Genomic DNA, 26,718 nt, shown 5'->3' with positions numbered 1-26,718 from the left:
GATTCTGTTACGTTAGCTTGCTTTTTGAATCTTTCTGTCCACTTGGCCAGAAGTGTTCCTCAGCAAGAGTAAGAAATCTGACACTAAGTTAGTTTTATGATGTCTTCAAACGTTTTTAAACAGCTTATTCGGGACAGAAGTCTGGAGACAAGGTTACATACAAGTAAGGGATACTATTTTCTCAGACTGAGTATTTATTTTATGTGAGTGTACTTTATCTAGAACACATAATTGCATTTCATAAATTGAATATTGATGAATATTGAATATTCATAAATTAAATATTGATGAATATTACTTAAAATTTGAAACATTCCAGGATAATTGATTTTTTTTTTCCTGTGGGAAAAAATGGACTATGTGGTTTGTCAGTAAATACTGAGAGGTATATGATGTATGGGTTACTGATCATTCAATTGAAGACTTGGGTAATTAAATTACTTTGTATATCATTTTAAATGTTAATATGTATGTAGATCTGTAATCAAATAATTCGGACAGTGTGATTCCTTTTACTGCTTTCCTGTTTCCCCACAAAAAGTGACATTTATAAGCAGTATAAGTCACTGTGCATTGACTTCCTAAATGATCTGAGTTTGTTTTTAAATTAGTACCTCTATGTAAAAGGACATCCCATAAGCAAAAATAAAAAGAATGTTATGCCCTTGAGTTAATCATGTACAGAGAGAATTATTTGGAAGCACTGTATTCAATAGTATAAAAATATTGCAGGAAGATCATTTGCCTGAGAGAGCTTTTAAATGTCTTGTATCCAAAAATGGAAAATATTTTTAAAATATTTAAAAAGCAGAATATATATATAGCAGTGTATATATATATATGTGTATATATATGTATATATATATATACCTGAAGGATGTCTGACTGTGATAAGCGGAGTTACTGATATATACATATATATATTTATATATATATATATAAAATATATATATATATATATATAAGTAACTCCGCTTATCCTGACACACAGAATTGTATTTCCAAATAAGCTGTTCAATTATGCCTGCAGTGTTTGTAAATGTTCGTGGAAGGGATTTCACTCCTCTGCAGAGAAAAACAGTATAATGCTTCAGCCCCTTCTCTACTTCCCTCCTTTGTTTGCTGCCATTGCTGTAGTATCCTTTCTTTGAGTGAAATGATGCATGCATTACTTGGAGATAATGCCAGATAAATTTATACTGTAGTGAAAGCAATACCACAACAGATTCATCACTTATCAGAGACTGGTGGCTGAATTTCTGAAGAGTTCCCCAGGGAGAAATTTTTCCCCCTGGTTTTAAATTACCATCTTTACCTTTTTGAATCATGAGTCTTCAGAAATGGTTTAAATCAATGAAAGAAAAAGAGCAGATGTTTAATGGTATTTAGATGAGTTTTAAAAATCTCTTCAGGCATTTCAAAATGGTTCCATGGCTCTGTGTTTTGAAAGCTGACTCTTGGTTCCATTCCATTACTACTTACTGTTTGCAAATAATATGTATTTCTCAGATAATGGATATTTTGCAAAAGTTCTGTTTAAAAATGGCTCATTTTAATTTGCTATTTCTGAAAATAATTTCAGTTGAGAAGGCTGTCAAAGTATATTTTTCTAGCATGCTTGGTTCTCACCTATACTATACAGGTTTCATCAACACTTCCATTATAAAACCCTCATGTTCATGAAACTGAGTTTTGACAGGAAAATCCTCTCTAACTTGGAATTTGGCCTGTATTGTTTTAGCTTAGGCTCTATTTTTAAAATGTTTATTCTCACTGGAGATTTTTTTATTGTTCATTGACATATTTAGAGGGTTTTTTTTGTATCTTTCTAGCTTCTGATAGATTCTAAAGATCTGTGTCATTTTTTGTTGTTGTTTTTTAAGTTGTATTTCAAGTACTTTTCATTCTTACACTTTAAAAAAGTGTTTTGTATAGTGATTATGTGTGAAAGTTATTCCTTAAATCTGTTCCACAAGAAAATTATCTACATGGTTAATTTGCTGTTAATGATTAAACTAAGTGTTGTTCAGATTGTTACCTAGAATTTCACGTGTAATAGTCACTTATTATGTAGAAAAATCCAGTTTAGATATTCTATGTGAATATTCAGTTATTCTTCATATGCGTGAGTTAACAGTACTGACAATAAAATTGTATCTCTCAAGTTTCAGGTTGTTTTCTCTGTCATGTAACTCTGATAAAATGGGCATCTTTGGCTCTGAAGAGTATATAATTAACTATGTATATGATTAAAGTAATACCAAGCTTCCCAGGGTCTTTTAGCTACCAGCTGTCCTGTTTAGCTTTTATTACCCAGAGGAATTCTTAGTTCTTGTGCCACTGGAGTACAGAATAGACTTAGGAACCCTGCACCATAGGCTAATACTCGCAGGAACAACTTGGTAAACTTGGTAAAGCTGAAAAATGTAAGCATTTCCCGGAGAACTAGTCTATGTTAGTGACTCCACAGATGATAAGCTTATAGGAAGAAAAAGGCTTTTAACTGTTTCTGTTAGGCATATCAATCAGTATTTCTGTGCATACGATGCAGACGATTTGGAATCTGTATCTGTCTGAACTAGAAGCTTTTTGCTCCAACTGGGAAGCTTTCAGCAGCACATTAAGGATAGGGCACACTATTAACGCCTACCTAGTATGCTACAATTCTCATGAGTTTTAGCACATTATTGCTGTCTTTTCCTTAATGCTCAAATCACACATAGACCACAGAATTCCAACATTTCAGCAGTCACAACACTATTGCTTTTCATTGGTACTTGGCTGTTTGAAGATTACATGGACATCGAATAGCAAGTCTTCTTTTTCCATGTGGTATTTATCCCCTAAATGCTTAGAGACATCGTAAGAGTTATTTGGCAAGAACTACAGATAGTACAGCGTGTTTACTAATGATTCCAGAAAAATGTAATTTCTCAGATTTTAGTTCTTGTACTTCCTTTGTACTTACTGTATTCTAATCTTTGCTTCTAGAAATAGCTCAGCTAGCTAACTGTGACAGTGGGACAGCAGAAACTCTGGAAATGGATGAATCAATAAGTGTAAGTTTTCCTGTTACAATGCTACTTCTGCTGAATTGGAGCAAGGAAAAAGAAATGTGTTGTTACCCCTCACTGTCTTGTATTTTTGTCCTAGTATGTGTAAATTGATTGAATGGAACAGATGCTAATCCTTAGACTGTTGCAGAGGTGAGCACCATGGTGCTCAGCAAACAGAGGGATCATGAAAAATATCAGAACAAAACATTCTACCTATATTCCTAGATGTTGCATTATCTGGCTTCTGTGAAGCTGCAGTAACCACCGCGTGAAGGCTGTTTTACTACAGTTTCCACCACTGCTTCTTTCATTTCTGTTTATTGTAATTATTTTCTTTTTAAGAGGATTTTAATACCCTTTCCTTAGAAATAAAGTGTTTTAAAGCAGTTTTAAGACAGTCTGTTTGCAGAGGCAGCTAATGATCAAAGAGTCTGAACAGGTACAGTCAAGCCATGAGGAGGACATGAGCATGTTAGCAAATAACCTGTTTCAGAAAGTTAGTTTGCAGTCTGGAAGATGCTGCATTATTCTTTTGAATAGGTGTTTGAAAATATTTCACTACAATAATGGATATCTTACAGTAGTATTTTGTCAGATGCTTGTTCAAAAGAAAAAATGAGTTGGTAGAGGTGATTGGGCTGGCTATTGCAGTGGGTTTAAATTCTGTCAATTTAAATTCTTTTAAAAAGATGTTATTTGTACTTTTTGGATGTCGGCCAACAGACTAAATGCAGTTCTTGCAATTAACAGTTGATTTGCAGTGCAAAGGGATAGAAAAAGCCAATGCAATTTGGGGGGTAGGAGGGAGAATGGAAGGTCACATAGGTAGTTCAGTAATACTTTACTGGCATTTTTAAGTATTAGTAGAGTTTAAAATAGAGCCATGGGGTATCTGTTAAGCTAGTTTTGATATGCTATGGGAAGGACATCATCCTGTCCTAAATGTCGTATTATCTTGAGAAGATTTCCGATTTTCTGGCCAAATACCATCTGTAAAGGCTTCCATAGTTGTAATGTGAAGGGCGTTTCTCACTCTGCTGCTTTCATTCTTCTGCATTTAAAATACTGTATTAGACCTGAGCACTGTTTAGAGGAAGGATATTGACAAATTGGAGATAAAAAAAAAAAAATAGAATAACTAAAATGCTGAAGGGAAGTTCTGAATTACAGGGTGAATATAAAGATACAGACTGGCTTAGCAATAGCTACTGAAACTGTAATTCTGAAAGTATTTGTACTGTGCAAATGCAAATTCCAAAGTTGAAGAAATAAAAGATAGTGCAGTGTAATAAAGGAGTATGTAACTGGGGAGGAGGTGTGATGGAATGATATCAGGAAAGAAGAGTGTGGGGTGAATATCTGGAAACATTTTCTCAAATGCAGTTGTGGAATAAATGTAAGATAAAATGACACATGAAAAGTGTCAGGAAGCGTATCTTAAAAGTAAAGTACAGAATCATTCAATATCATAAATATGTAATTAGGGAGAATCCTGTACTGGCAGGCACATAGCCTAAATAATGTAATATATAAATTCTTTCTGCTCTTGCGTAATTCATTCTATTAACATATTCACTAATCTTGTACTGAAATGTTTCTTTAGCAACCATTTTATTGAAAATGTTCCAACCAGATCTACTTTCAACTTTAACTGTTACTGAGCTACCTAGATAGGGATCACAGAACTCTTTGGAGATTTGGGAAGCATCATGATAAGGATCTTGTGGGTTTGGAGTAAGGAACTAGGGAGTCTGCGCATACACACGCACCTCACACCCTGCATTTCTAATTTACACTTATATCTTCAAGATTCATTAAAATTACAGCTAGAAAGAAGGTTGTACAGTATTCAAGACAACTCCATTTTGAAAATGTTCTGGCATCTAAGTAGGTGAAAGTGACCCCTATCATGGTAGAAGTATTGCATTTTTATCCTCCATATTTTTCTTTGTGCCTGTTTCCACAGTCTGTACTAAATTGTGTCACAGTCCTAACATTAGTTAGAAATGTACAAAATATTTGCATTAGCAAGAGCTCATGTACTTCTGTTACTACCAGGCTGTACCGGTACAGAATCAGATTTACTCAAATGGAAGGGCAGTGGCCAGAGAGTGCCTGGTGGGATTCACAGAAGTGTGTAACTCCAGATAAGAATTGCTCATTACTCCTTTATCAGAAGTCATTATGCATGTCTTCTGTGACCCTGGTATGTAGGTGAGGGGACAGACAGCTCCAATATAGCAGATACCTTTTTAGTAAAAACGCAGCTTTGCCTCAAAAACTCCTCAGGTCCCTCATTTTAGCAGCTATGTGGTCAACTGGCCAGAGCTTTCAGAAACAGTTCACCTGGATGTGACAGACTCATGATAGTTGATGCTTTGGTTTGTTTTTTATTTTTCCCTATTTTTTCTCGGGGGGGGGGGGGGGGGGGGGAAGTAAATTAAAATACTGTGCTAACTGTGTTATTCTCTTTTACTTTGAAGACCTCTAATACCTCACTGCAGCTCCGGAGGAAACCTCGGGAAAGTGATTTTGAAACAATTAAACTGATCAGTAATGGAGCTTATGGGTGAGTAATCTTTGAGTATAACAACCCTTTCGCATTTCGTTTTTGCCTAACTTCCCATTATTTCTGCAGGAATAGTTATGGGAGGGAGTTGTTTGCACTGCTGTTTTCTTAATTCTGCTTTCTTCCTTAGCAGCTAATACTTGAAGTTCGTAAGAAAAACTTTTTGGTAGCCTCCTAAGCAATGGTGAATTGCTGTATACTGTAGTACATTAATATACTAAATATTATATCACAAAGATTTTTCAGAAATAGGTTTCATATAATGCCAAAGATTAAATCTGAATAAGTTAAAAGATAGACTTAAAGCCACCTTTTTAACACTGCAAACAGCTGATGTTTATGCATATCTGAAACGGAATGAAACTGCATCTTTAAGGGAGACAGGTTGTTAAAAAGTGCTTATTTGACCTAAAAATACTGGTAAAGTAGAAACAAATTTCCATAAGTAGTGCTAAACTGCTTTATTCCTTCTCTATGGACTCTCACCTATCCTCAGATTTTACCAAGACAACTTTCAAGGAATTACTTTTTCTTGGTTGAATTCTCTGAGTACTTGGAAAGTACACAGTTTACTTCTCAGTGGTATGTGAGTCGTTTGCAGATAATCCTGGAAGACCAAGTGAGAATTACATTAGCACAAGCCTTAAGTGAACATGAATTATTCTGTGGAATTACACTGCAGGGATTATGCCTGCCAGTAGACAGAATTCCTATCTTTAGTCTTATTTGTGATCAAGTGCTGCCTATAAGACCTTTGGCTCCTTCTCAACACTAAAATGTGTCAGAATAGGAACTGTTGTTGATTTAACCTGAGAACTGTATTGGTTCAAAATAAAGAGTTTTCTGTCTGGAGTTCAGGAGCCCATCACCAAACGAGGTCATGTCACGGAACAGCAGTGAGGGAAAGGGCTGTGCTGTTCTCAGTGCAAATCACATTAGACTGTGTCTGCTCTGTGCTGCCTGTACTTGAGGTGGGAAACAGCAGCTATCTGATAGGACTCTTTAAAAAGACCCTGTACATAGAAGAGAAAGCACCCGTGATATACCCGCTGGAATTATGCATGCTTTTTTAATGGTCTGAGGATTATGGGTACAGTAATGCCTCTCCCTGGTCATATTTAGTTAAAGGCAACCCCGAACTCTGATGGGACAGGCGGTGTTTATTTCTTCTCATCATGACCGCATATGTGGAGGGTATTACTTGTGTCCAGACCTGCTTACATAGTTCAGCAAAAAGCCTGAAGGAGGTAGCATAATTTGCATTAAAGTTATGTAAATATCCAAATACAGCTTTTCAATGTTCAACCTCTTAACAGTTCATTTTCTCAGAATTTCTCCCTAGGCAAACTCATTACTGTATGCTAGTTTCTCCAAATTACCCTAAGACTTCAAAAGCCTTTCTTCTGGCACTTAGCAGTAGCTGCTGCTCCACTCCCTGGCTGCATCCCTTCTTCCTTCCCTTGGCAGATGCTTAGCTCCCTCCCTCCCTCTTTCATCTCCTACCCAATTTCCTCTTTGTCTTACTGGAGGAAGAGAAGAAGAACCATGTGGGGTAGGTCCATGTCAGAGAAAAGGGCGTCTGAGTCACTGGACCTGCCCAGCTTCTTACAGTTTTAGGTTGGTGTGCAATGGAGAAAAGAGGGAGTGGTGGCAGACAGGCATGCTGCAACCAGCAGTGTGAGGCTGGCCACCAGAAGTCAGAGGTGCAGTAGTCCTGGGGCTCTTGCTTCATACATTTTAAAGCCGGAAGAAGTCCTGATGAACCATTAAGAAATACAGACTGAGAGAGCTATCTGTTTGAAACAAGGGACAAGTAAGGATGAAAAGCCCAGGCTTTCTATGGCACATATGATGTAGGCATGTAGGATATTTTTTCTTGTGCTTGTGGCAGGGAAAATAAATACTTACTGGGAGAAACACCTTTCTAATACGCATAACAGGTAAAATTGTCATAGATGTCGTAAAAATTTGTTGAGACCCCCATAAATTTGTGAGGAAAGGGAGAGCTGATTGAGGTTGAACAGCATGGAGTGTATCTGGATTCTGTATGAATCATCATAGCCTTTGTTGACTGTTGAAATAGAGATATGCTGGTGGTAATAATCAGCTTTAGTGGAGTGCTATTGTTTCCATGCTTAAGCAAACAACAACAAAGTGCGTTTTGTTGGTTGGGATTTTTGATTTAAATCGTTACTTCTTACAAGAAAAATCAGCAAGAAAGAAAGAGATACAGCCAAATACTAACTAATTTAGAGGAAAAGGAATAAATTCAATGAACTGTGTGGAAATAGACTTTTTAAAGTATTTGCTCATCACTTTCAAAAGTGATGTTAGCATCTCGTCTTTAACGTTGCTCAAAGTTTTGCAAAGTTTTGGAGGCTTAAACTCAAATTCTCTATTATCACTTTTTTAAGAATTTCTGTTTGCTTGAATTTCTCTGCTAAGTCAGATAAAAGGGACAGTATTATTAACAGACTTCTGATGAGTATCATGTGTTCTTTTTCTTGACAATTGGTGATTGTTTTTTTTCAAAACTTACAGCAAAGTTTAGAAGGGAGCACATCACTGTTACCTGTATATTTTTTAAGCCATCTACAAAATGAAGTGTAATTAATCAACAATATCTGTTCATCTGTAAATACAATGCAATAAACTGACCCATAGGCGTTTATTGCACTTTATTACAAGTATAAGCAGCTGAAATAAAAGTTACTGTTACTATGCTACAAGTGTTTTTTTCTACTTCCATGCTTTTCCAGGCCATTAACTTTTTGAAATAACGTGAATGTGTGAATTCTGCATGAGCTTCATTGATTTATTCTCCATCAGTGGGCATATTTTGTGCTCTGACGTATTAAATTTAGTATGCTATTATAATACTTATTTTGAGAATATAAGGGAGGTTTTCCTTCTGAAGCAATTCAAAAAATACATATATACATTGTGGTGTTTTTGCCTTCATTAGTGAAATGGAAAGCTTTGCTTGACAGGGTGATTGTTGGTCTTGGCATGCTGTAGCAGAGATTTGTCAGATATGTTAAACTTGATGAGTTTAAATATAAGCTATTGGTTTTGTGAAGGTTTGAGTAAATATCTTAGGATTTCTCTGCTTTTAATTGTTTGGGTAAACTCATTTGTAGTGCAATTAAATGACTGTATAGTAGATGATGTGTATCAGGCTGGGAATATACAAGAAGTTAAACAAGCTGTGAATCAGTAAACATGTAGGACACTGGCCAAGTCACTAATGGTTTCACAAGCTGTCTATCTGACTTGTTTTCAGCCAGCCAAAATTTTCCTTTTCATACTTCCCAAATATTAAACTTTTACTGCACTCAAAGCAACATTTTTTTTCCGTTTTTCAGCTTCTGAGAGGTCGCAAGTAGTCCCCCTCTTTAAGGTGGCATCAGCCTGCTCTCCTGAGCTAGCTCAACAAAACAAAGATTGTTTGATTTCAGGGAGGGGAGTGATGTTAGTTCAGTTGGTCTTTACTAATGTTTGACTGTGTCTCCTTAAAGCAAATACATGATACCGCATCTAGCAGGAGTGTTTTCACTTCTACAGAAAGAGATGTGTGTAATGAATAAGTACATGGCCTACTGGCTAATTGTGTCACTAGATAAGTTTCACAACTCATCAGCAATGTTGGCTTGAGCAGCTGCTGCCCCTAACCTGTGAATACTCATTATTGTCTCTTCTACTTGCTCGTGTTTAGTTGAGTTGAGAATGGTACTAAATAGCACCACCTCAGAGAGGACTGCAGATCAAGTAAACTGTATTCCTTTTTTTTTCTTACCTTTTACCTCTGTGGGTGACTGGTCTACACAGAGTAAGAGGTTTTAGCTCCTAGATGCCCATAGCTTTAAAGAGCAGCTTAAAAACAAGGCTGGCAGTTTCTGTGCTAGGTATCTTATATTCATCATTCATTGTGGGCTTACACAAAATAGTGAACTTTGAACTCATGGACTTCATTGTTCTAGAGTGAGCCTCCCTTCTCAGTACAGCACAGGCCAAGTGTACTCTTTCTTTTGTAGCTAATACATATGTGAGGATCTAATATTGATAGCTAATACAATCTTCTCTGATGGTAGAGAAAGGTTGTTACAGTACTGAGGGTTTCAAATTGTGTAGTTCCTGAATGTGCAGTGTGCTACAAACTGGTGAAGAACTCAGTTTCTCAAGCTTTTATTTTCCAAATACGGAATAGTTCTTACTGAGCTTATTTACAGAAAATCTGACAGTGGTTTCATCACTGTGCATCAGTGTTTACTGGCTGCCATAAAGATAGAAGAAGTTGTTTCAGTTACACATGGACAGATGGTTTGTCTGGCCAAAATTTGTGACATGTTGATACAAATAGGACTAGTACCACGAATCACAGCTATCCTGTTCTTTCTCAGATGGCTAGGATCTTGTACACTACTGTGCAGAATAGGATATATCCAAAATGTTGCTGAGACGAAGCTGTGCACTTCACTTACACCACACTGGATGCTTATCTTAGGAATGCTGCAGTGCTTTTGGCAGCATTACTTCCTTGCCCACAAATAAATCTGATGTGGTGATGCACATTTTCTAGCTAGGAGGTGGTACAGTGTTGCTTGTGAGTCCTGGTCTTAAATAACTATCTGTAAACTTTACTGTAGTGCTGTGATATGAATCGTGGCCTCACAAATGGCTGCCCTGCACTGGAGACAATTCAGACATAATTCCAGGGTAGTACAGAACTTAGCAGTCTCTTCTCAGGAAGTTGCTTGTGAAAATGAAGCATAGTGCTTGGTTAGCAGCTGTAACTTTTGAACAGTGAATATAGAAAGTACAGTACCTTTGTTTCCACAAGGAGTTCAAGGTCCTTTGACAAATAAGAGAATCAGGTCAAAGCAAATCACACTGCAACATTAACCTCAGGCACTGAATGTAGATGAGATTGTAAAATATATCTAAAATTTGAAGTTATGGAAGAGCTAGGCCTAGTAAAGTAGGCCTGAAGCCTGTGAGTAATTTAAGGAAAAAACAGGAATTTTTGTTGTAGGATTTGAAGTGTAGGTTGCATATTAGTTAAGTTGAACCAGTTCAAGAATGAAGTTAAACATTGTTTTCATTTTTCTTGTCATCTCAACACATGTGCATAGTGTTTTATATTTGTGCCTATCTAAAGGTGTTGTAGAAATGCTTGTTCAAGCTGAGTGAAAGACTTACGTTGGAAGTGGAAGGAGGCAGTGTTTGGACAATCCCAGAAGTTATTAATTTCTTGAGTGGATGGAGAGGGCAATCAAATGTTCTGGGTGTTCCTAATACATTTCTCTTGTATTAAAGGAATACTCAAATTTACAGTTCTCTTTATAACATACCAAAAATTATGAACTGAGCATTTAGTGATCAATGCCAGGAAAATGGGAGTGAGGTATTGTGTTCTCATAAAAGCACATATAAAGCAAAGATAAACTTCTGTCTAATGCTCTGGGAATAGCATCCTGAAAAGTAAAGAATAGAGAGCAACAGAGGATAGTCAGCCTGTGGGGAAAGGAGAGTGCGTTCAGTGCAGGAATTAGGAAAGTGTAGCAAGGAACAGCTTCAGGGAATGGAAAGGGAAACAGAAAGGCCATCCCAATCTTCTTCGTGACTAATTATTCAATAGTAGAAGCATACTTCAAAGACGGCAAGTAAGGGTTCAAAATAAAACAGTCAATGTGTAGCAGAACTCACTGTGGTTGATCTCGTCTTTGTACTTGGAAGTTCAGCGTCTTCGATGTCTTGGTATCTATGTGCTTTACTCCAAGCTTTCCATTTTTTAGATTAAGTTGGGGTCCCAGGAAGGTTGTTGTGTTGGTTTATTTCAAATGCACAACCTTTTATTTTCTTTTTTTTCTTTTTTTTTTTTTTTAATTTAACGTTGGGGAGGGGAAGAGTTGCATTTTCTATATATCATTTTAGTCACATTTCAGCAAATTCTAATACTGCCTTCCAAAGGGTGGGAGCTGAGAACCACATGTGTCTGAGTGTACAGGATGCAGTCGTAAAAGACCGTGCCTTGCTAAGTACTGGTATGCTAGGGAAATGCATAGCTGTTGTGAATTGGGAGCATCCTGAAGGGAGAGAGGTGGTTTGCAGTAGGAATACTTTGCTTCTGCTCAGGGCATAGTTTTCTTTATAATGATGCTTGCTCAGGTTACTGTGAGAGACAACATAGGGTGTGTGTAAGTAATGATACGCATTTTTGTATATTGAAGATCTTTTAAAATCACTTTGTATCATATAAACAGAGTATACGTATCTAAGTGCAAGAGAGAGAACTGTGTTGCATTTGTCTTGTGAATATGGTATACTGATTTTTTTCTAAGGAGTTGTGGATAACTGAATTCTAGTGCAAATTTATACAATTATCTGCCTGCAACTACAGGGCTAGAGAAAGTAATTTAGAGAACTGCTGAAAAAGTAGCCAGCATGTCTCAGATATTTTACTGGATTGAATAGTTCAAACTTACCAGTTTTTCATCTTTAAATACAGTAGCAACAACTCTACAGATGCTACCATAGGAAAAGAGGTGTTTCATTTTTTTAAAGTGTTGAGGCTTCAGGCGTGTGAAAGACCCACTTTTCTACAAGCCAAAAATGCACAAAGGAACTGAAAAAGGGAAAAGAAAAGATGAAATTACAGGAGGTTAAGAAATTTAAGACAGATGAACAGCAGGTAGTAACAAAAGAGAGAGGAAAAACAGAACATAAAGGAAAGAAAAGCAAAGGCCGAGTTGTACAGAAGAGGTGGAGAAAGAAATGAGTGTAATGGGAGTGGTAGGAAGAGCTGCAGGACAAAAGTCATGAAGCCAGCAGGGAGGAGTCCTGGAGTTGTATAACTTGGTGTTTCTTTGAGCTTGGGAGGGGCAAGGAGCAAGACCTAGTAGGAGGCATTAAGGGTGGGGTTTGTCTTTGGTTTTGCCCAAGGTGTTTTCCCCCTAGTTTCATGATGGTGTAATGTCTTTTACCTACTCTACGTTCAGACAACAAACAGCAAGGGACTATTGAAAATTTTTAGAATGAATAAGAGAAACTTTCTTGTCTAGAAAAAATATTCCACTAAGGAAAGTAGAAAGTGTTGATTTTTCCAGTGTCTGTAAGTTTTGTAGTAGTGTGAAGATGTTTTCATAAAAATCGTAAGGCAAAAATTGCTTTTTGTACTTAAATACTTGTATGCTGATAATTGGACCTCATGGGGACAACAAATTGAATTTAAAAACTACATAACTGAGTCCTGTTTTTCCCTTTATTTTCTCCTTTTTGTCCTTTCTTTCCATAATCACTCACTACTGTGGTAATTACATACTGGAGATGCTATAAGCATTAAATGCTGCAAAGTGGATTTCAAGCAAGGTATATGTTTTCAGGATTTGCCTCAAGGGATTTTGAGAAATGCAGCAGTCATGTCCTATGTCCGTGTTTCATGGCAGGTTGATTCTTTTTCCTGAGCCTTGAAAGCAAGAATGTTTGTACATTTGAGGTTTTCATTAACTTTGCTTCCCCCAGTACCTTGACCTTATCTAACCAAGTTTATAGCAAACTTTATACCCAATACCACAGTGAAATTCTGCAGGTCAAGATGCATCTTAATCCCATATTACCATGTTGTTAAAGTGATCTTTATTTTGGATTACCTACTGGTGACCTACCCCTGATATGGATCAGTGCTGATGTCAGGTTCTGAACAAGTACAGAAGATGATGCATTTTGCACCTGGCAATGAGGGAGCCACCTCATCGAGCAAATTCTGAGTAACCTTCATGAGAAACCTGTGACATGTTTTAAAATCCCCTGGACAGAGTCTGAGTCATAATTGTCTGACTGCACACTTACAGAATAAGCATTTGTCAGAATGATTTTTATCACTGTGCCATGGCTGATTTCCATATATAATCCTTTGCTGATGGAAACTCCCAGACTCTGAGCTGAGAGTGTTTGTTTCTGTTGGGGTAGGCTGTTTGGTTTGTTTGTTTTCAATTTGTGTACTAATTTGTGTTGACTGAAACTGATCCTCATGATGAAACAAAATGAGGTCTTCAGCTATTCTGTAATGTTGAAAGGTTTGTCAACTCCATTAGATTAAAACCAAGTCTTTTTACAATGTTTTGGATATATATAATATATTGCATGTATTTATTTGTTAAATGTATTTTTTTTAAAATACATTTTTAATACAATTAGTGCTTTTTCTTTTTCTCCCCCTTTTGGACTTCTTCAGTGCGGTTTATTTTGTGAGACATAAAGAAACCAGACAAAGATTTGCCATGAAGAAAATTAATAAACAAAATCTCATCCTTCGAAACCAGATCCAACAGGCTTTTGTTGAGCGCGATATCCTGACATTTGCAGAAAATCCTTTTGTTGTCAGCATGTATTGCTCCTTTGAAACAAGACGTCATTTATGTATGGTCATGGAATATGTAGAAGGTAAAGTGTCTGTTCTGGTTTACAGGGGAAGAGCAGGTTTTTGTCACACCAGAAAAGAAATGTAATCCCTGAAGTACATGGGAAATACCCTGTGTGTCCTCTGTACGCTGGCACTACAATTCAGGATCTAAATTTAAGAATAAGGTGGCTTTTTTCCCATTCATTATCCCTTAGTGAGGTCTTTTAAAACACTTTTTCTCCTGCTATAATGGGGGATAACTGATCTTTGAATAAAGTTTTTCATAGACTGTAATTATAAGTATCTTACCACTCAAAGTTCATGTGAAAATGAACTTTTCTGGAGTTCAGATTTTCATTAGCATGTCTTGCGGTATTTGCAATATTTTTTGCAAAGGAAGAGGAAGAAATTCGGAAAGGTGCTGACGTTGGAGGAAGACAGTGGACAAAGACTGTGAAAGATGAATTACTTGCAGCTGAGGCTGTGGTTGTCTGAACTGTTTGTTGTTGTTGTTTTTTTTAAGTAGAAGCATGGGTTTTACTGGTTTCCAGCTAAACTCTTGTACCACTCTATCCCAGCTTCATGCTGTTTTTTCAGTTCAGTAGTTAGTGTGCTTGCATGTTAAATTGGGTCATCTGACTGGAAAATCAACATATATGACTGCAATTTGTGTCTGCTTCTGCAGCATATATGGATTATGCTTGTACACCTCAGAATTTATGGCATCATCTGGAACATTTGTCCTGTTTCCGCAGGTGGAGACTGTGCTACTTTGATGAAGAATATGGGTCCCTTACCTGTAGACATGGCAAGGATGTACTTTGCGGAGACTGTTCTGGCTTTGGAATACCTTCATAATTATGGAATTGTACACAGGGATTTGAAGCCAGACAAGTATGTATATAGAATATAACCAAAAGAGTACCTTGAGATGGTTAGATAAAATAAGAAAAGTGTAATTTTGCTGTACCAGAAATGTTTTGTTTTTTAATATCATAAATGTTACATGGATTTACAATTTCTGCCCAATATGTGAATTTTCATTATCTGTAATTACAGGGAATGTATGTTTCCAAAAGTGTTCTTTAATGTCCTTTAAGATGGAAGAGGCTATCTGAATAGATAAAGAAAATGTTCTTGTTTTTTTGGCTGAATGGAGGGCTGAAATGTTTTTTGGCATATTGGATGTTAAGGAAAAGATCTAAGTATGCTTAAAAACAGGTTAATACAAAGTATCATCAACATGCAGGTTTTTGCTATTTGCATTTACAAAAGTAAGACTGACCACTATGGAAATCTTTCCTGTTGCTTTTTTTTTTTTTTCCCCCAGTATTTAAAAATACAGAGGCTTTCCACTATGTATTTGTAGTGAAAAATATGGCTGTTGTATCTCCATTAATCTTCTCCCCATTTCACTTTAAAAAAAAAAAAAAAAAGAATCAGTCACATCTGTTGGCTGAAAATACCTTCACGGCATGACACCTCAGGCCAGTGTAGTGTTACCAGCTAACTTAATACCTGAGTTCTTTTCAAATGAATGACCCAGCTTGCTACAAGCAGAAAATGCCCACCTCACTTCAAAAGCTGGATTAATTCTATTCCAGTTCTTTCAGAATTACTATTTCTTTTTGTTCAAATAATCTAGCATTAACTTTTAACACTTAGTTGATTCTCTAAGGTGATGTGCAATTGCATATAGAAAGTTCATTTACATCTTATAACAACAGTAACATGTTTGTGACTGTCATATTCTTAACGTGTTTTGTACTTGGTTAAATTTCTTTTTAATCTGTCTTTATATTTTTGCAGTGCTGTTGAAACATTTTCCTCTGAGTATAATAATAAGGATATAATTTTGAGTATAATAATAATAATAATAAGGATATAATTTTGCATTATATCACAGTAACTTCAAATCATTCTAATTTTCAGTTTATTGGTAACGTCCATGGGCCATATAAAGCTTACAGACTTTGGTCTGTCAAAGGTGGGGCTAATGAGTTTGACTACCAATCTGTATGAGGGTCACATTGAGAAGGATGCCAGAGAATTCCTTGATAAACAAGTAAGACACAGCCTTTTTCACTTTTACATTGATTGTTTGAATGAAGTGATGTTTTGACACCAAAATGTACTATAATACCACATAAGCTGTTGTTATTTCTGCATTGGTGTTCTGGTGGTGTGTCAGTTACTTCTTCTGATGCCCTGCAGATTATGGTAGTCTTTTTTCTTTCTCCATTTGGGTCTATTAGTAAGATGAACAACCTAATTGTGTGCAAGTGAGCCTGTGAGAGACAAATGGAAAACTGTTTTTATAAGGAATTCAGAAGTCTCAGCAGAGTACTTGTGGAGCTCATGATGCATTGTACAACCAAGGGTGCTAAAATCCTTGATATGGCCCATTTCCCTTTAAGCATGCCTCATTACCATTGCTCACAATCTGTTCGCTGTAAAAGTTACTTAAGATAAAACTGTCACAACTTTCTTTTAAAGATAAGGATATGTTTAAATTAAATAAAATATTTGCTGTGACAGTCTCGCATGTATGAAAAACAAACTGTCCCTTGCATGAGAGAAATGTAAATGTGATTACTTATATGTGTAGATAGGTCATTTAAAAATGCATTATGCAAGCTCAACAGCCTAAAATATACTGAATTTCATTTTTCTATTTTTCTACATTATTTTACATTTCAAGAGGTACAAATGATATGACATAACTAGACTGAATTTACCATCATGCTTGTTTTCTTTTGTTTTAGGTCTGTGGTACACCTGAATACATAGCTCCTGAAGTAATACTGAGACAGGGTTATGGAAAACCAGTGGACTGGTGGGCTATGGGGATTATTCTTTATGAATTTCTTGTTGGGTGTGTGCCATTCTTTGGAGATACGCCAGAAGAGCTGTTTGGACAAGTAATCAGTGGTAAGGATCATCACAAAGAACCAGATTTCTTAGTTTGCTGTCAAAAATTTCAATTTATGTTAATAGTAAAGATATTTACAGCTTTATTGATACACTAAGTTTCAAGCTAGTTTTGCTCAAAAAAGACACCATTATTTCAGTACTGTAATATTTGATTTGCTGTCAAAGCAGTAAGAATAAATATATATTAAAAGCTGAATTTACCACATATTGTTACTGAGTACAGAAGTGCAGTAATATAGAGTACAATGATGAAGCTACGCTACGCTGTTTGAAAAACAAAAGCAGAATTAGTAGAAAAGTAGTGCCTCCATGGCACAGTGTTTACAGTCTTTAGTAAAGAAATTATACCAGAGAAGAAATGGTTAAAATAAATTTGCATAAATGGGAAAATGCCTCATGACACAATGAAGAAATTAACAAAGATGTGATAAAACCCTAAAACAAGTGTCTCTCAAATAATAAATAATGAGAAAGAGAAGGAAACAAATTCAATCCACAGATTGTTAATGATTTCATTCGTGATTGTTCTAGTGTAATGTTATTTCTGTAACAGCTGTTCTTCTTTCATTTAAAATTCAATAACCTTTTAGATCTTAACCTGCAAGCTGACCCTAAGTATTGTTTTGTGGCTTGTGGCAAAACTGAATGATAATTAAACAGAATCATTTACTATCCTACCTGCTGTTTCCATAAATTTCCCAGATGCATAGATGTAGAAGGCCTCTATTTATGCTGAAAGTTCAACAGAATAGCACCTCTGTTACTGAATATTTCCCAGTCTGTTTTACAGTCTGCCTAAAAGGTCCGCTAACTAAGACCAAAACAAACAAACAAACCCAACAGAGACAAAACTAAGTGAACCTCCAGTTCCTCGTTCTCTGAGAACTCGTCAAATCCCCTTTGAACAAAAGGAATTAGTCTGTCATCATCTCACTTTTCGCTGCCTCTGACATTAAAAGCCAGACATGTTTGCAAACTTTAACAAAATGTATTTGAGAGTTGCCTGTAGTATAGCAGAGCTGCCTCCTTATAAAACACCCTAGCTGTTTATGGATTTATAACTGTGCAGTTTTCTGATGTGATACACCAGAGCCTGAGTGGCAAGGAGAATCAACTGTTTAATTAACGCGAGCAGCAAATGCCGGCTTTGTTCTCAATGCCTCGTGGCTGCAGTGCAGCTTTATTCATGCTTTATTTTCCAAAGCAGATTTAGACTGCAATGGAAGCTGTAGGCAGACAAACATGGAAATAACTCATGTTTTTATTGCATTTCCAGACACATGCACATGTGTTTTTATCTTTATGCTGCCTGGCTGGGAGGATGTGGGGGGATAGTTTAAAATTAATGACCAAATTTGACTTTAGACTTTATTTCACGTTGCACTAATTTTACACTTTATAAAGCATCATGTCAAATTATCTGTGGATGTGTATTTTTGCAAACCTGATCCATTCCCACTTACTCTACAACACCGTTGATCAGCTTACTTTCTTATTTTAATGTTTGATTGTCATGCTTTTCCTTTTGATTTTAAATGTCTTCCTGAAATCATTCCTACTGTGAACATCTGCAAGAGAACTGTTTCCTTGGATAAGTTTCCTGTGCTAAAATATATGGTCCCGTTGTATTCAACTGAAAAAGCCATGTTACAGAACCCAAACCATAGCACAGAGTTTTGTTCCAGTTTCTGTTGGTGAAGTCTGCATTCAACTTGACAATCTACTTGTTTTAGCCCCCTCATCTTAACTTCTTTCTTCTTTATTATGGTTTGTCTTTCCTCCCCTCAAGTTTTATGAGTAAGTGGTGGGAAGCTTCAGTGTAAACTAGGTATCTAAAATGGTAGGGTTTAAAAATAAACCTCCAGAAATGGGTTACATTTCATGCCTTTTTATTTCAGTACCTTTCTTTAAATTCCAAAATGCAAAGGTGAAACTCCTGTGTAAATTCTGATCATTATGTCTTCAATGGAGACCATTTTAAAGGAAAAAATCTAGGTCATATAATTACAACACAATCTTTAACAGCCTTCTCTGTTTTCTGAGGTCCTAGTATTCTGTTTCTCTGATACTGAAATCCTTGTAACTTCCAAGAAACTTTTGCAGGGTTTTGTCTAAACCTGCAATATATTACACTTGTAGATGCAGCTTCTGCTAAAAATCAGATGAGAATAGCTGTGTAAGCTGTCACAAGGTTCACGTTGATCTTGAAACTGGCACTGTTTTCCACTGTTTAATTTAAATCAGGGTTTGGCAGAATTTTTATTCAGCACTACCTGGATGTTGCACAGTCTAGTATTGTGACTGGAGGATTTAAGTGCAACTTCCTAAGAAGTACAAAAGGCTTAATAATGTGAAAATCAGAAGAGTGAGTTTTTTCCTCTCAAGCATGAGAGACTTGGAAAAAAGCTACATTGGCATGGATCTCTCCAGAGCAGAGGCCAATACCTCAGCCCTTAGTCATGGGAGTAATGACTTTAGTGAATGTTTAGCGTTAGAGAACTACAGATGTAAGCAGTGACTCCTGGGTCAAGTCAGCTGTGTCCATCTTATCAGCAATTTCCATTGAACAGAACTAAAATTTAAACCATGATGATTTGGCAGGGAAATGGGGGGACATTGGGGAAAAAGGACAACATACAAGCCTGATGGAATTTTGCAATACTTTTCCTCGAGCCAAGCATTGCTGTATTTTGCTGTTAAACACTGTTTTGGGTTAAAGGATACTTCTGACGAAAATGGGAGCATAAAAATAAGTTTATTAAATCTGTGTAGAGAATACTAAAATCAGAAGTAATTGGTATGCAACAGAGCAATTTGGAAAAGTTGTCTTAACTCTGACTTTACTGTTAGATTACAATGCTAGCTTTAGATAGCTTTTTCTGAATGTTGGGATCAGAATTAAATAATAAGAAACAACTGTCTTTTTTTGCTAGATGAAATCAACTGGCCTGAAAAGGATGAAGCACCACCTCCAGACGCTCAGGATCTCATTACCCTGTTGCTCAGGCAGAATCCTTTGGAAAGACTGGGAACAGGTTAGGAGAACTACTAAAAGTTTTGTTAGTGTCCTAGAAATATATTCACCACTGGAGCTTTTGTTCACTTTTTTGGGGGGGGCGGGGGTGGAGATGGGAGGTCTGGGAAACATTTGTCGGGGCAAGTAACATGACAAGCTGTTATAGCAGGGGTTAATTTACAGATTCAAACCAGTAATAAGACCTTAAACAGATGATGACTGTCCTTTTGTGGTGTTTACATGTAGTCATTTATTCTTCTTTTACTTGAATTAGTAAAACAGAAACCTCTCAAACATCCAGTTAGGCATAGGATGGGATTACTTCATGAATGCAGTATTAAACAACTGTACACAAAAATAGAGAAGGGGAAGACGTATACAACTGATGCCCACTTTTTCAGAAATATCTTTACCTGGCAAATTGGTTCCTCCAGGCGTTAATCAGAAATGACTGTCTGAAAGGTCCTATCATTCTCATTCAGCACTATTATATTGCGTGAAAAAGAATGGAATCAGAAGCATGAATGTTAAGGAAATAACTGGGTATTAGTGAGAATACAAGCTGCCAGCTTACTCTGCTGTGGTTATTCAGTGCCGCACTCATCCCATATCAAGTGAAGAACCTTGCATGTTGTATCCAGCATAGAGAGCCTGTACTGGCTAAGCAACGCACTGTGTGTCTATGTAAGAGAGTTTATAGGTTTGTTGATGCAGCAGGATTTACATGGGAATTCGGGTGAGATGCAGTAATGAATATTACATGTTATTTTTAAAGTGTTAGTGTATGGGACCCCTAGTCACTGACTACCATCCCACTGGGCAAAGCAAGTAAACAGAGCAAAAAAAGGCCTTCTGCACAAAAGAGACTGAATATAAACTATAGTCTTACTTGTAGTGAGTATTGTACTCCAGGAATATAAATACACTGGGACACTAAGGAAACCAAGTGGAAGGTTGAGTCAACATAACTACTTAGAAAATTCCTGGCAAAACTGAGTCCAGCAGTTAGAGTGTGATGCATATTTTTAAAGCTAAACAACAAAAAAAAAAAAAAGGAGAGCTTAGGGAATCAGTTTATAACTGTCCTTACCACAGCCATTCAGGGGGAACATGAGTATAGCCTAGACCCCAAGTACTGTTGACATGGTCTCAAACTACAGGTCTTCTTTTTGGAAGTGGTGTAGTGACAGAAATGACTGAACTACATGTCTCTTGCTCCCTGAGTACATGGCATCTGTATGAACAGCCCTTAGCCTTCCCGGTAGCTGATGGTCTGGAGTAAGTGGCATACTGTAAAGTTTGTTCTTCTCTCTTGCCCCAGTATTGAACAAAGTAAGAATGAAGGGAGGTATGATGTCCAAGATGGTTTCTCCACTTGCTTCATCTACTGCAGAAGGCACCGCTATCGAAGGCAAAATGAAAAGCCAGGGCTAGTTCTGTTCCCTTGTTTTAAATATATATGTTTTATATATTTTTTTATTTATATATATTTTTGTATATATTTTTTTAATTTTATATATATATATATTTTATATTTAAATATGTATTTTTTATATATATATATTTATATATATTTTACATACATATATATATTTAAACATATAACACAAAATACCTTTCTGGCATTTTCATTGTTTCATTGCCAGGATGCTCTTATCTGGTCCATTTAGCATTAAAGCAGGACTGTCAACCTGTGAGAGGCTGGATCACAAGTAAATTGGAAATTCTGCCTCTGTTTTGCTGCAGCTGGATGAGAAAGTGAATTGGCTAGAATGAGGCTGGCTTAAGTACCGTAATGGTCAGTGCAGTTACATGGAGCATCTGTTTAGTTTGTTTAGGGGCTGATTTCTTCTGACAGTTTGTAGTCTCTCAAGAGCTGGCAGTCTAAAGAAGAGAGTTCTGCAGTCATTCTTTGAAGCACAAAGGAGTGTTTAGAAACCACAACAAAGTTTTTTTAAGTGTCAGTAGCAACTCACAGAAATGGAGGCTGCAACATGGCTGGTCCCACGGGGGCACTGGAAAATAACATGGTTTATCCCAGGCTTCACCATGCATTTCAAATGACAGCCCTATCTGTTTAATAAGTATTAGCTAGCTGCATAATACTCCATGAAAACGGTAATTGTGTATTTGCTCAGGAGACCTGAGTGGCAGAGTCAAGTTGAAAGAAGAGAGACAGATACTGTACTCTTCTGAAGAAGGAAAATGACAAAAAAAAAAATCTCTTCGGGTCTTAAGTGTCTGATATCTAGTCAAGAATTACACCATTTGCTTTAACATCCCATTACTGTGTTCAGAAAAATTATTGCTCCTTGACTAGTTACTTATGATTAGATATGATTTTGGTTTCCTTTGGGAAGATTTGGCTTTCATGATTTTTTTTCCCTGCTGCAGTCAGAAAATCAAAACCCAACCTAGAAATCTTAGCACTGACTTAGAGGTCAGTGCTGGAGAATTCATGCTTTTTCCATGGCTCTGTCCTGACTTAACATTCACCTACCGAAGTTTATGCTGCATATCAAGTTGGAGTAGCTCTTGTGCTGTAGCAAATACATTCAGTTTTCAGAATTAAATCTATGTTTATTAAAACATCTCCCCCCATTTCCCCAGGTATTTTCAGTGTGTTAATGTGTTATTGTTTATTGTTATTTCAGTATTTTGCATTTTTACAGCTGTTGTCTGTTAATTTGAAACTAATGTAGTTGTTTAACACATTATAAAAAGTAGGCAGTAATCTATAATGAGGTAAATTATACATTATTTCCTATAGAATTGCTTATTACTGTCTTAAAAGAAAAGGAGTTCCTAATCAGCAATGATGTTTACACTGAGCAACAATTAAGAATCATTCTTTATTACTTTATAACTTGTAATTACTTCATAACTCATGTAATGCACATGTTTACATTTTTATTTCAGACTAATGTGTGGCCAATGCATAATTAGTCTGGCCAGAAAAATAAAGATGTTAAAAGGGGGAAGAATAAGAAAAAGCAATGCCAACCCTGATGAAAAATGGCAACAAGGAGGTGCTCTGACAGGTTTAGGTGATACTAGTGAGAAAGGGTAGTAGAAGTTCGTACCTCCAGTGATGACTGTGCCTTTCCATGCTAACTTGGATTTTTTTGACCAGGGATTTAGTTGAGTTAATGTCAGTGGATTTGTTGTCATTTGCTCAGTGTTTTTCTCTGGCTCCCCCAGGTGGTGCATATGAAGTAAAGCAGCATCAGTTCTTCAGGAGCCTTGACTGGAATAGTCTGCTGAGGCAGAAAGCAGAATTTATTCCACAGTTGGAGTCTGAAGATGACACAAGTTATTTTGATAGTAGGTATTATATTGCATTAAAAAAATCAATTAACACCTTGTTGAAATAATCACTGTCTTTGATTGTGTATTTGCTTAATGTTTTGAAAATTTTCTTTGCCAGAACTCTGGCAGCTGTGCAATTTAGGTGGTGGTATGACATTTCAGGAGAACTAATAGTGTAATTGTGCTTTCAGTTAATAATAAAGCTTATTACCCTTTTCTACTTGCCAATTCAAATAATTTATTATACTTGTCTGTAGCTCGTTCTGAAAAATACCACCATATGGAAACTGAGGAAGAAGATGATACAAATGATGAAGATTTTAATTTGGAGATAAGACAGTTTTCTTCATGTTCACACAGATTTTCTAAAGTAAGTAAAAATTGCTATAATGTTAATACGTATTTTATGCATAAATGTTTTGCTGCTTTTCTAAAGTTTAGAAATGTTAGATATGAAAGAGGTGTACAGGGTGTTCGTGTACAATGTTTCTTGAAACATTAACTGAAATTTGAGTGAGAATGAAACAAGTACCATGAGTACCAAAAACATGAAAATATTGTACAAGAAAATTATTTCTTGAATCCTTAAGTAGTAGAAAATGAAATAAATAGTTTGATATTTTCTGTAGAAAATGCATGTGGGTTTTCTTTATGCATAGTTTGAATGTTGCTCCAGTTGTATCTTGCAGATGATGGCATAACAAAGATTACAGTACTAGCCTATAGTAGTGGTGAGCTTAAGTGACAATAAACTGTAAAGAAGAAGCAAAATAGTGGTCAGCATGTGATTTGGTCAAAAAAAAAAAAGTGGATTTGAGTGAGTGATTTGAATGCTGTGAATTGAAGACAAAGCTGAGTGTCTGGAGGGGAAGAGATGAGAGCTAATTATTGCTGGGCAAGGAATGCAGAATGAACATACTTAGGTAATAGCGTAGATGAAAAATAGGCAGGAGATAATGGATTAAGAAGCAGAATGCCTAATGAGCATGCTTTTAATAGTAGGCAGCAGTGACTTTCAAAAGCTTTCTATTAATGAGCAGTTTGTTTAACATGTTTTAGGAACTATTTAAAGGTATTTTGAAAATGTGTGTTTGTTTGTATCTTGTTTGTTATGGCTTATGCTTTAATTAACTGGTATATTTTGTAGTGGCTCTGCAGTACCACTTATGTATTGTATCTGTGATAGCATGGAGGAGCAGAGACGGGAGTTGTAGATACAGTTATTTTCTATGTAAACTATTTTCACTTGGTGGCATGTTTCAAATTCAGATATTAGTAAATGATTCAGTCTTTTTGAAGATACCTTGGACAAGATAACTTGGCTCTTTGGAGATAACTTCAACAAGAGGCAGTGGGAGCCAACTGAAACACAAGAAGTTCAGTCCGAACCTAAGGAAGCATTTTTTTTACTGTGAGTGTGACAGAGCACTGGCATAGGTTGCCCAGAGAGGTTGTGGAGTCTCTCTCCTTGGAGATTTTCAAAAGCTGCCTGGACATGGTCCTGGGTAACCTGCTCTAGGTGTCCTAGCTTGAGCAGGGGTGTTGGACCAGGTGGCCCCCAGAAATCCGTTCCAACCATTATTTGATTCTGGGATTTTGTGAGCTTCTACCCTCTTGAAAGCTCTGTTCCACAATAATGATTTAGTAAGTTAATGTCATTATGTCACTGTGTCCCTAGCTGCAACTGCCAAGCTGTAGAATATACAGCTAACAATTTCTATATGCTGTTTGTCAGCTAAGCAAACAGACTTCTGAAATGTTAAGAATTTACTTTTTCTAAATCCTTTAGCCAAGTAATTTATTCTTTACTTCTGAGTCTTAAATTCTTAAGAATTTATTCTTTAATTCTGAGATGCATTTGTCTGCTTTCCACATCTGACTGGTAGATACGTAGTTTCCTAGGGGTAGGGTTTTTTTTCTTTTGTGATTTTATGGTTATGAGTAAATTCAGCATTTGCATTGATCCTGTGACCTGGAGACCCCAAGGCAATGGGTTTTGTTTGTAGTCTTGTGGTTCACACAGTGAAATGCAGAGAAAGCTGATGAATTTGTAATGAGAAGAGATACTATTCGTGACCCTGTATATGGAGCCAAGAAAGCAAAACATTTTAAGAACAGAAAGTATAGAAATATAAGAAGGCTCAAGAATTTTGAAGTTTACACTGTGAAATACTGTATAAGCGTTTAGAACATGCAGAGTACCACTTGAAATAAACTTGCTTTCCTGAATATCTTTTTACATCAAATGTCAGTGATGAGGACTTTTCTATATGTTTGTGTGTGGTTTGTTTATTTGTTTATTTCTTCTGTAACAGGTTTTTAGTAGCATAGACCGAGTCACTCAAACACAAGGTGAAGAAAAGGAAGATGCAGGAGACAAAACAAAGAGTGTAACATTGCCTTCAGTGGAATCTTTAAGCTGGAGTTCAGAATATTCTGAAATGTAAGTAGAAGGAAGTGGTCCGCCTCCTGCTAGTCGGCTAGCAAGCCACCTCATCTCAGTTAACTGCATGAGAGTTTGCTTATTTTTATTGCAGACAACAAATATCTACATCCACCTCCTCAGACACTGAGAGTAGCAGGCAGCGACATAGTTCTGGTTTGCTGCCAAAGCTGGCCATATCAGCTGAAGGAGAACAGGATGATTCTAACTGCTTAGTGGGGCCCCAGGAAGAACAGGAAAAGCCTCCGTTAGTGAGCGAGGAAACAGTGCAAGATGAACCTGAAGTAACCACTCCAGCAAGTACCATTAGCAGCTCCACACTATCAGGTAATTCAGGGTGGGTCTCTTCACTGATGACATTAGAAACGGTTGAGAGTTGTCTTTGTTTTGCACTTACATTCATGGATTTAGAAATCCTGCATTTCAGTACTGCTTAAACGAAAGTATCTCAAGAGGGCTCTGGTTTGGAGAGAATGAGTCATAGGTCCCTTAAGCACATAAAGCACTATTTTTATACCTTCCCATGCATAGGTTGGTGGTTTTTTGATTGATCATCCTGGAGTCTTTCCAGCTGATCTGTATAGCTATTTTCTAACACTCTGTGCTGCACTGTTACATGTTTTTAATTAAAACTTTTCAGTGATGTATATTTGTTTCAGAATTGGCAGGGTTGCCTTTGGTTTGTAGAAATTGGTTTGTAGGGTTGCCCTCGGTTTGTAGTTGTCTCATTTGAAATCTAGGAAGAAGCGTAATAAACCCTTAATTAATATATCTCCTTTATGCATCCCTTTCCCAACACAAACATTTGAATGGGTTGCAGAAAGATCCAGGGCCCTACTATCTTGCTTGTTTTGTACTTTCAGAGGAGAGTTCCATGTATCTGTGGGAAAAACTGATACTTAACACAGATCTAGGCTTGTATCAGTCTCACATTTGACCCTATGTAGTTTCCAGTTACCTCCTCTCCACATCTACAGTTTTGTACCTCAA

At 36.6% G+C, this 26,718-nt stretch overlaps 1 protein-coding gene across 11 annotated transcripts in view; it reads left to right on the top strand.

Annotated features, from left to right (window-relative positions):
- Positions 1-26,718, top strand: part of MAST4 (microtubule associated serine/threonine kinase family member 4) — a 303,813-nt gene that overhangs the window by 261,279 nt on the left and 15,816 nt on the right. For all 11 annotated transcript variants that reach the window (XM_083816619.1, XM_083816622.1, XM_083816623.1 and 8 more), the window contains 11 exons: positions 2,992-3,059; positions 5,540-5,625; positions 13,859-14,067; positions 14,782-14,920; positions 15,959-16,091; positions 16,792-16,957; positions 19,894-19,995; positions 23,178-23,300; positions 23,543-23,655; positions 25,601-25,728; positions 25,823-26,055. In XM_083816619.1, coding sequence (XP_083672745.1) covers positions 2,992-3,059; positions 5,540-5,625; positions 13,859-14,067; positions 14,782-14,920; positions 15,959-16,091; positions 16,792-16,957; positions 19,894-19,995; positions 23,178-23,300; positions 23,543-23,655; positions 25,601-25,728; positions 25,823-26,055 — 1,500 coding nt within the window. The remainder of the gene's footprint in view (positions 1-2,991; positions 3,060-5,539; positions 5,626-13,858; positions 14,068-14,781; positions 14,921-15,958; positions 16,092-16,791; positions 16,958-19,893; positions 19,996-23,177; positions 23,301-23,542; positions 23,656-25,600; positions 25,729-25,822; positions 26,056-26,718) is intronic.

The sequence above is a fragment of the Anser anser genome, assembly GCF_964211835.1.
Source record: "Anser anser genome assembly, chromosome: Z".
Lineage (NCBI taxonomy): Eukaryota > Metazoa > Chordata > Aves > Anseriformes > Anatidae > Anser > Anser anser.
Note: the sequence above shows the minus strand (reverse complement) of the source record. Positions and strands in the feature narration are given on the sequence as shown.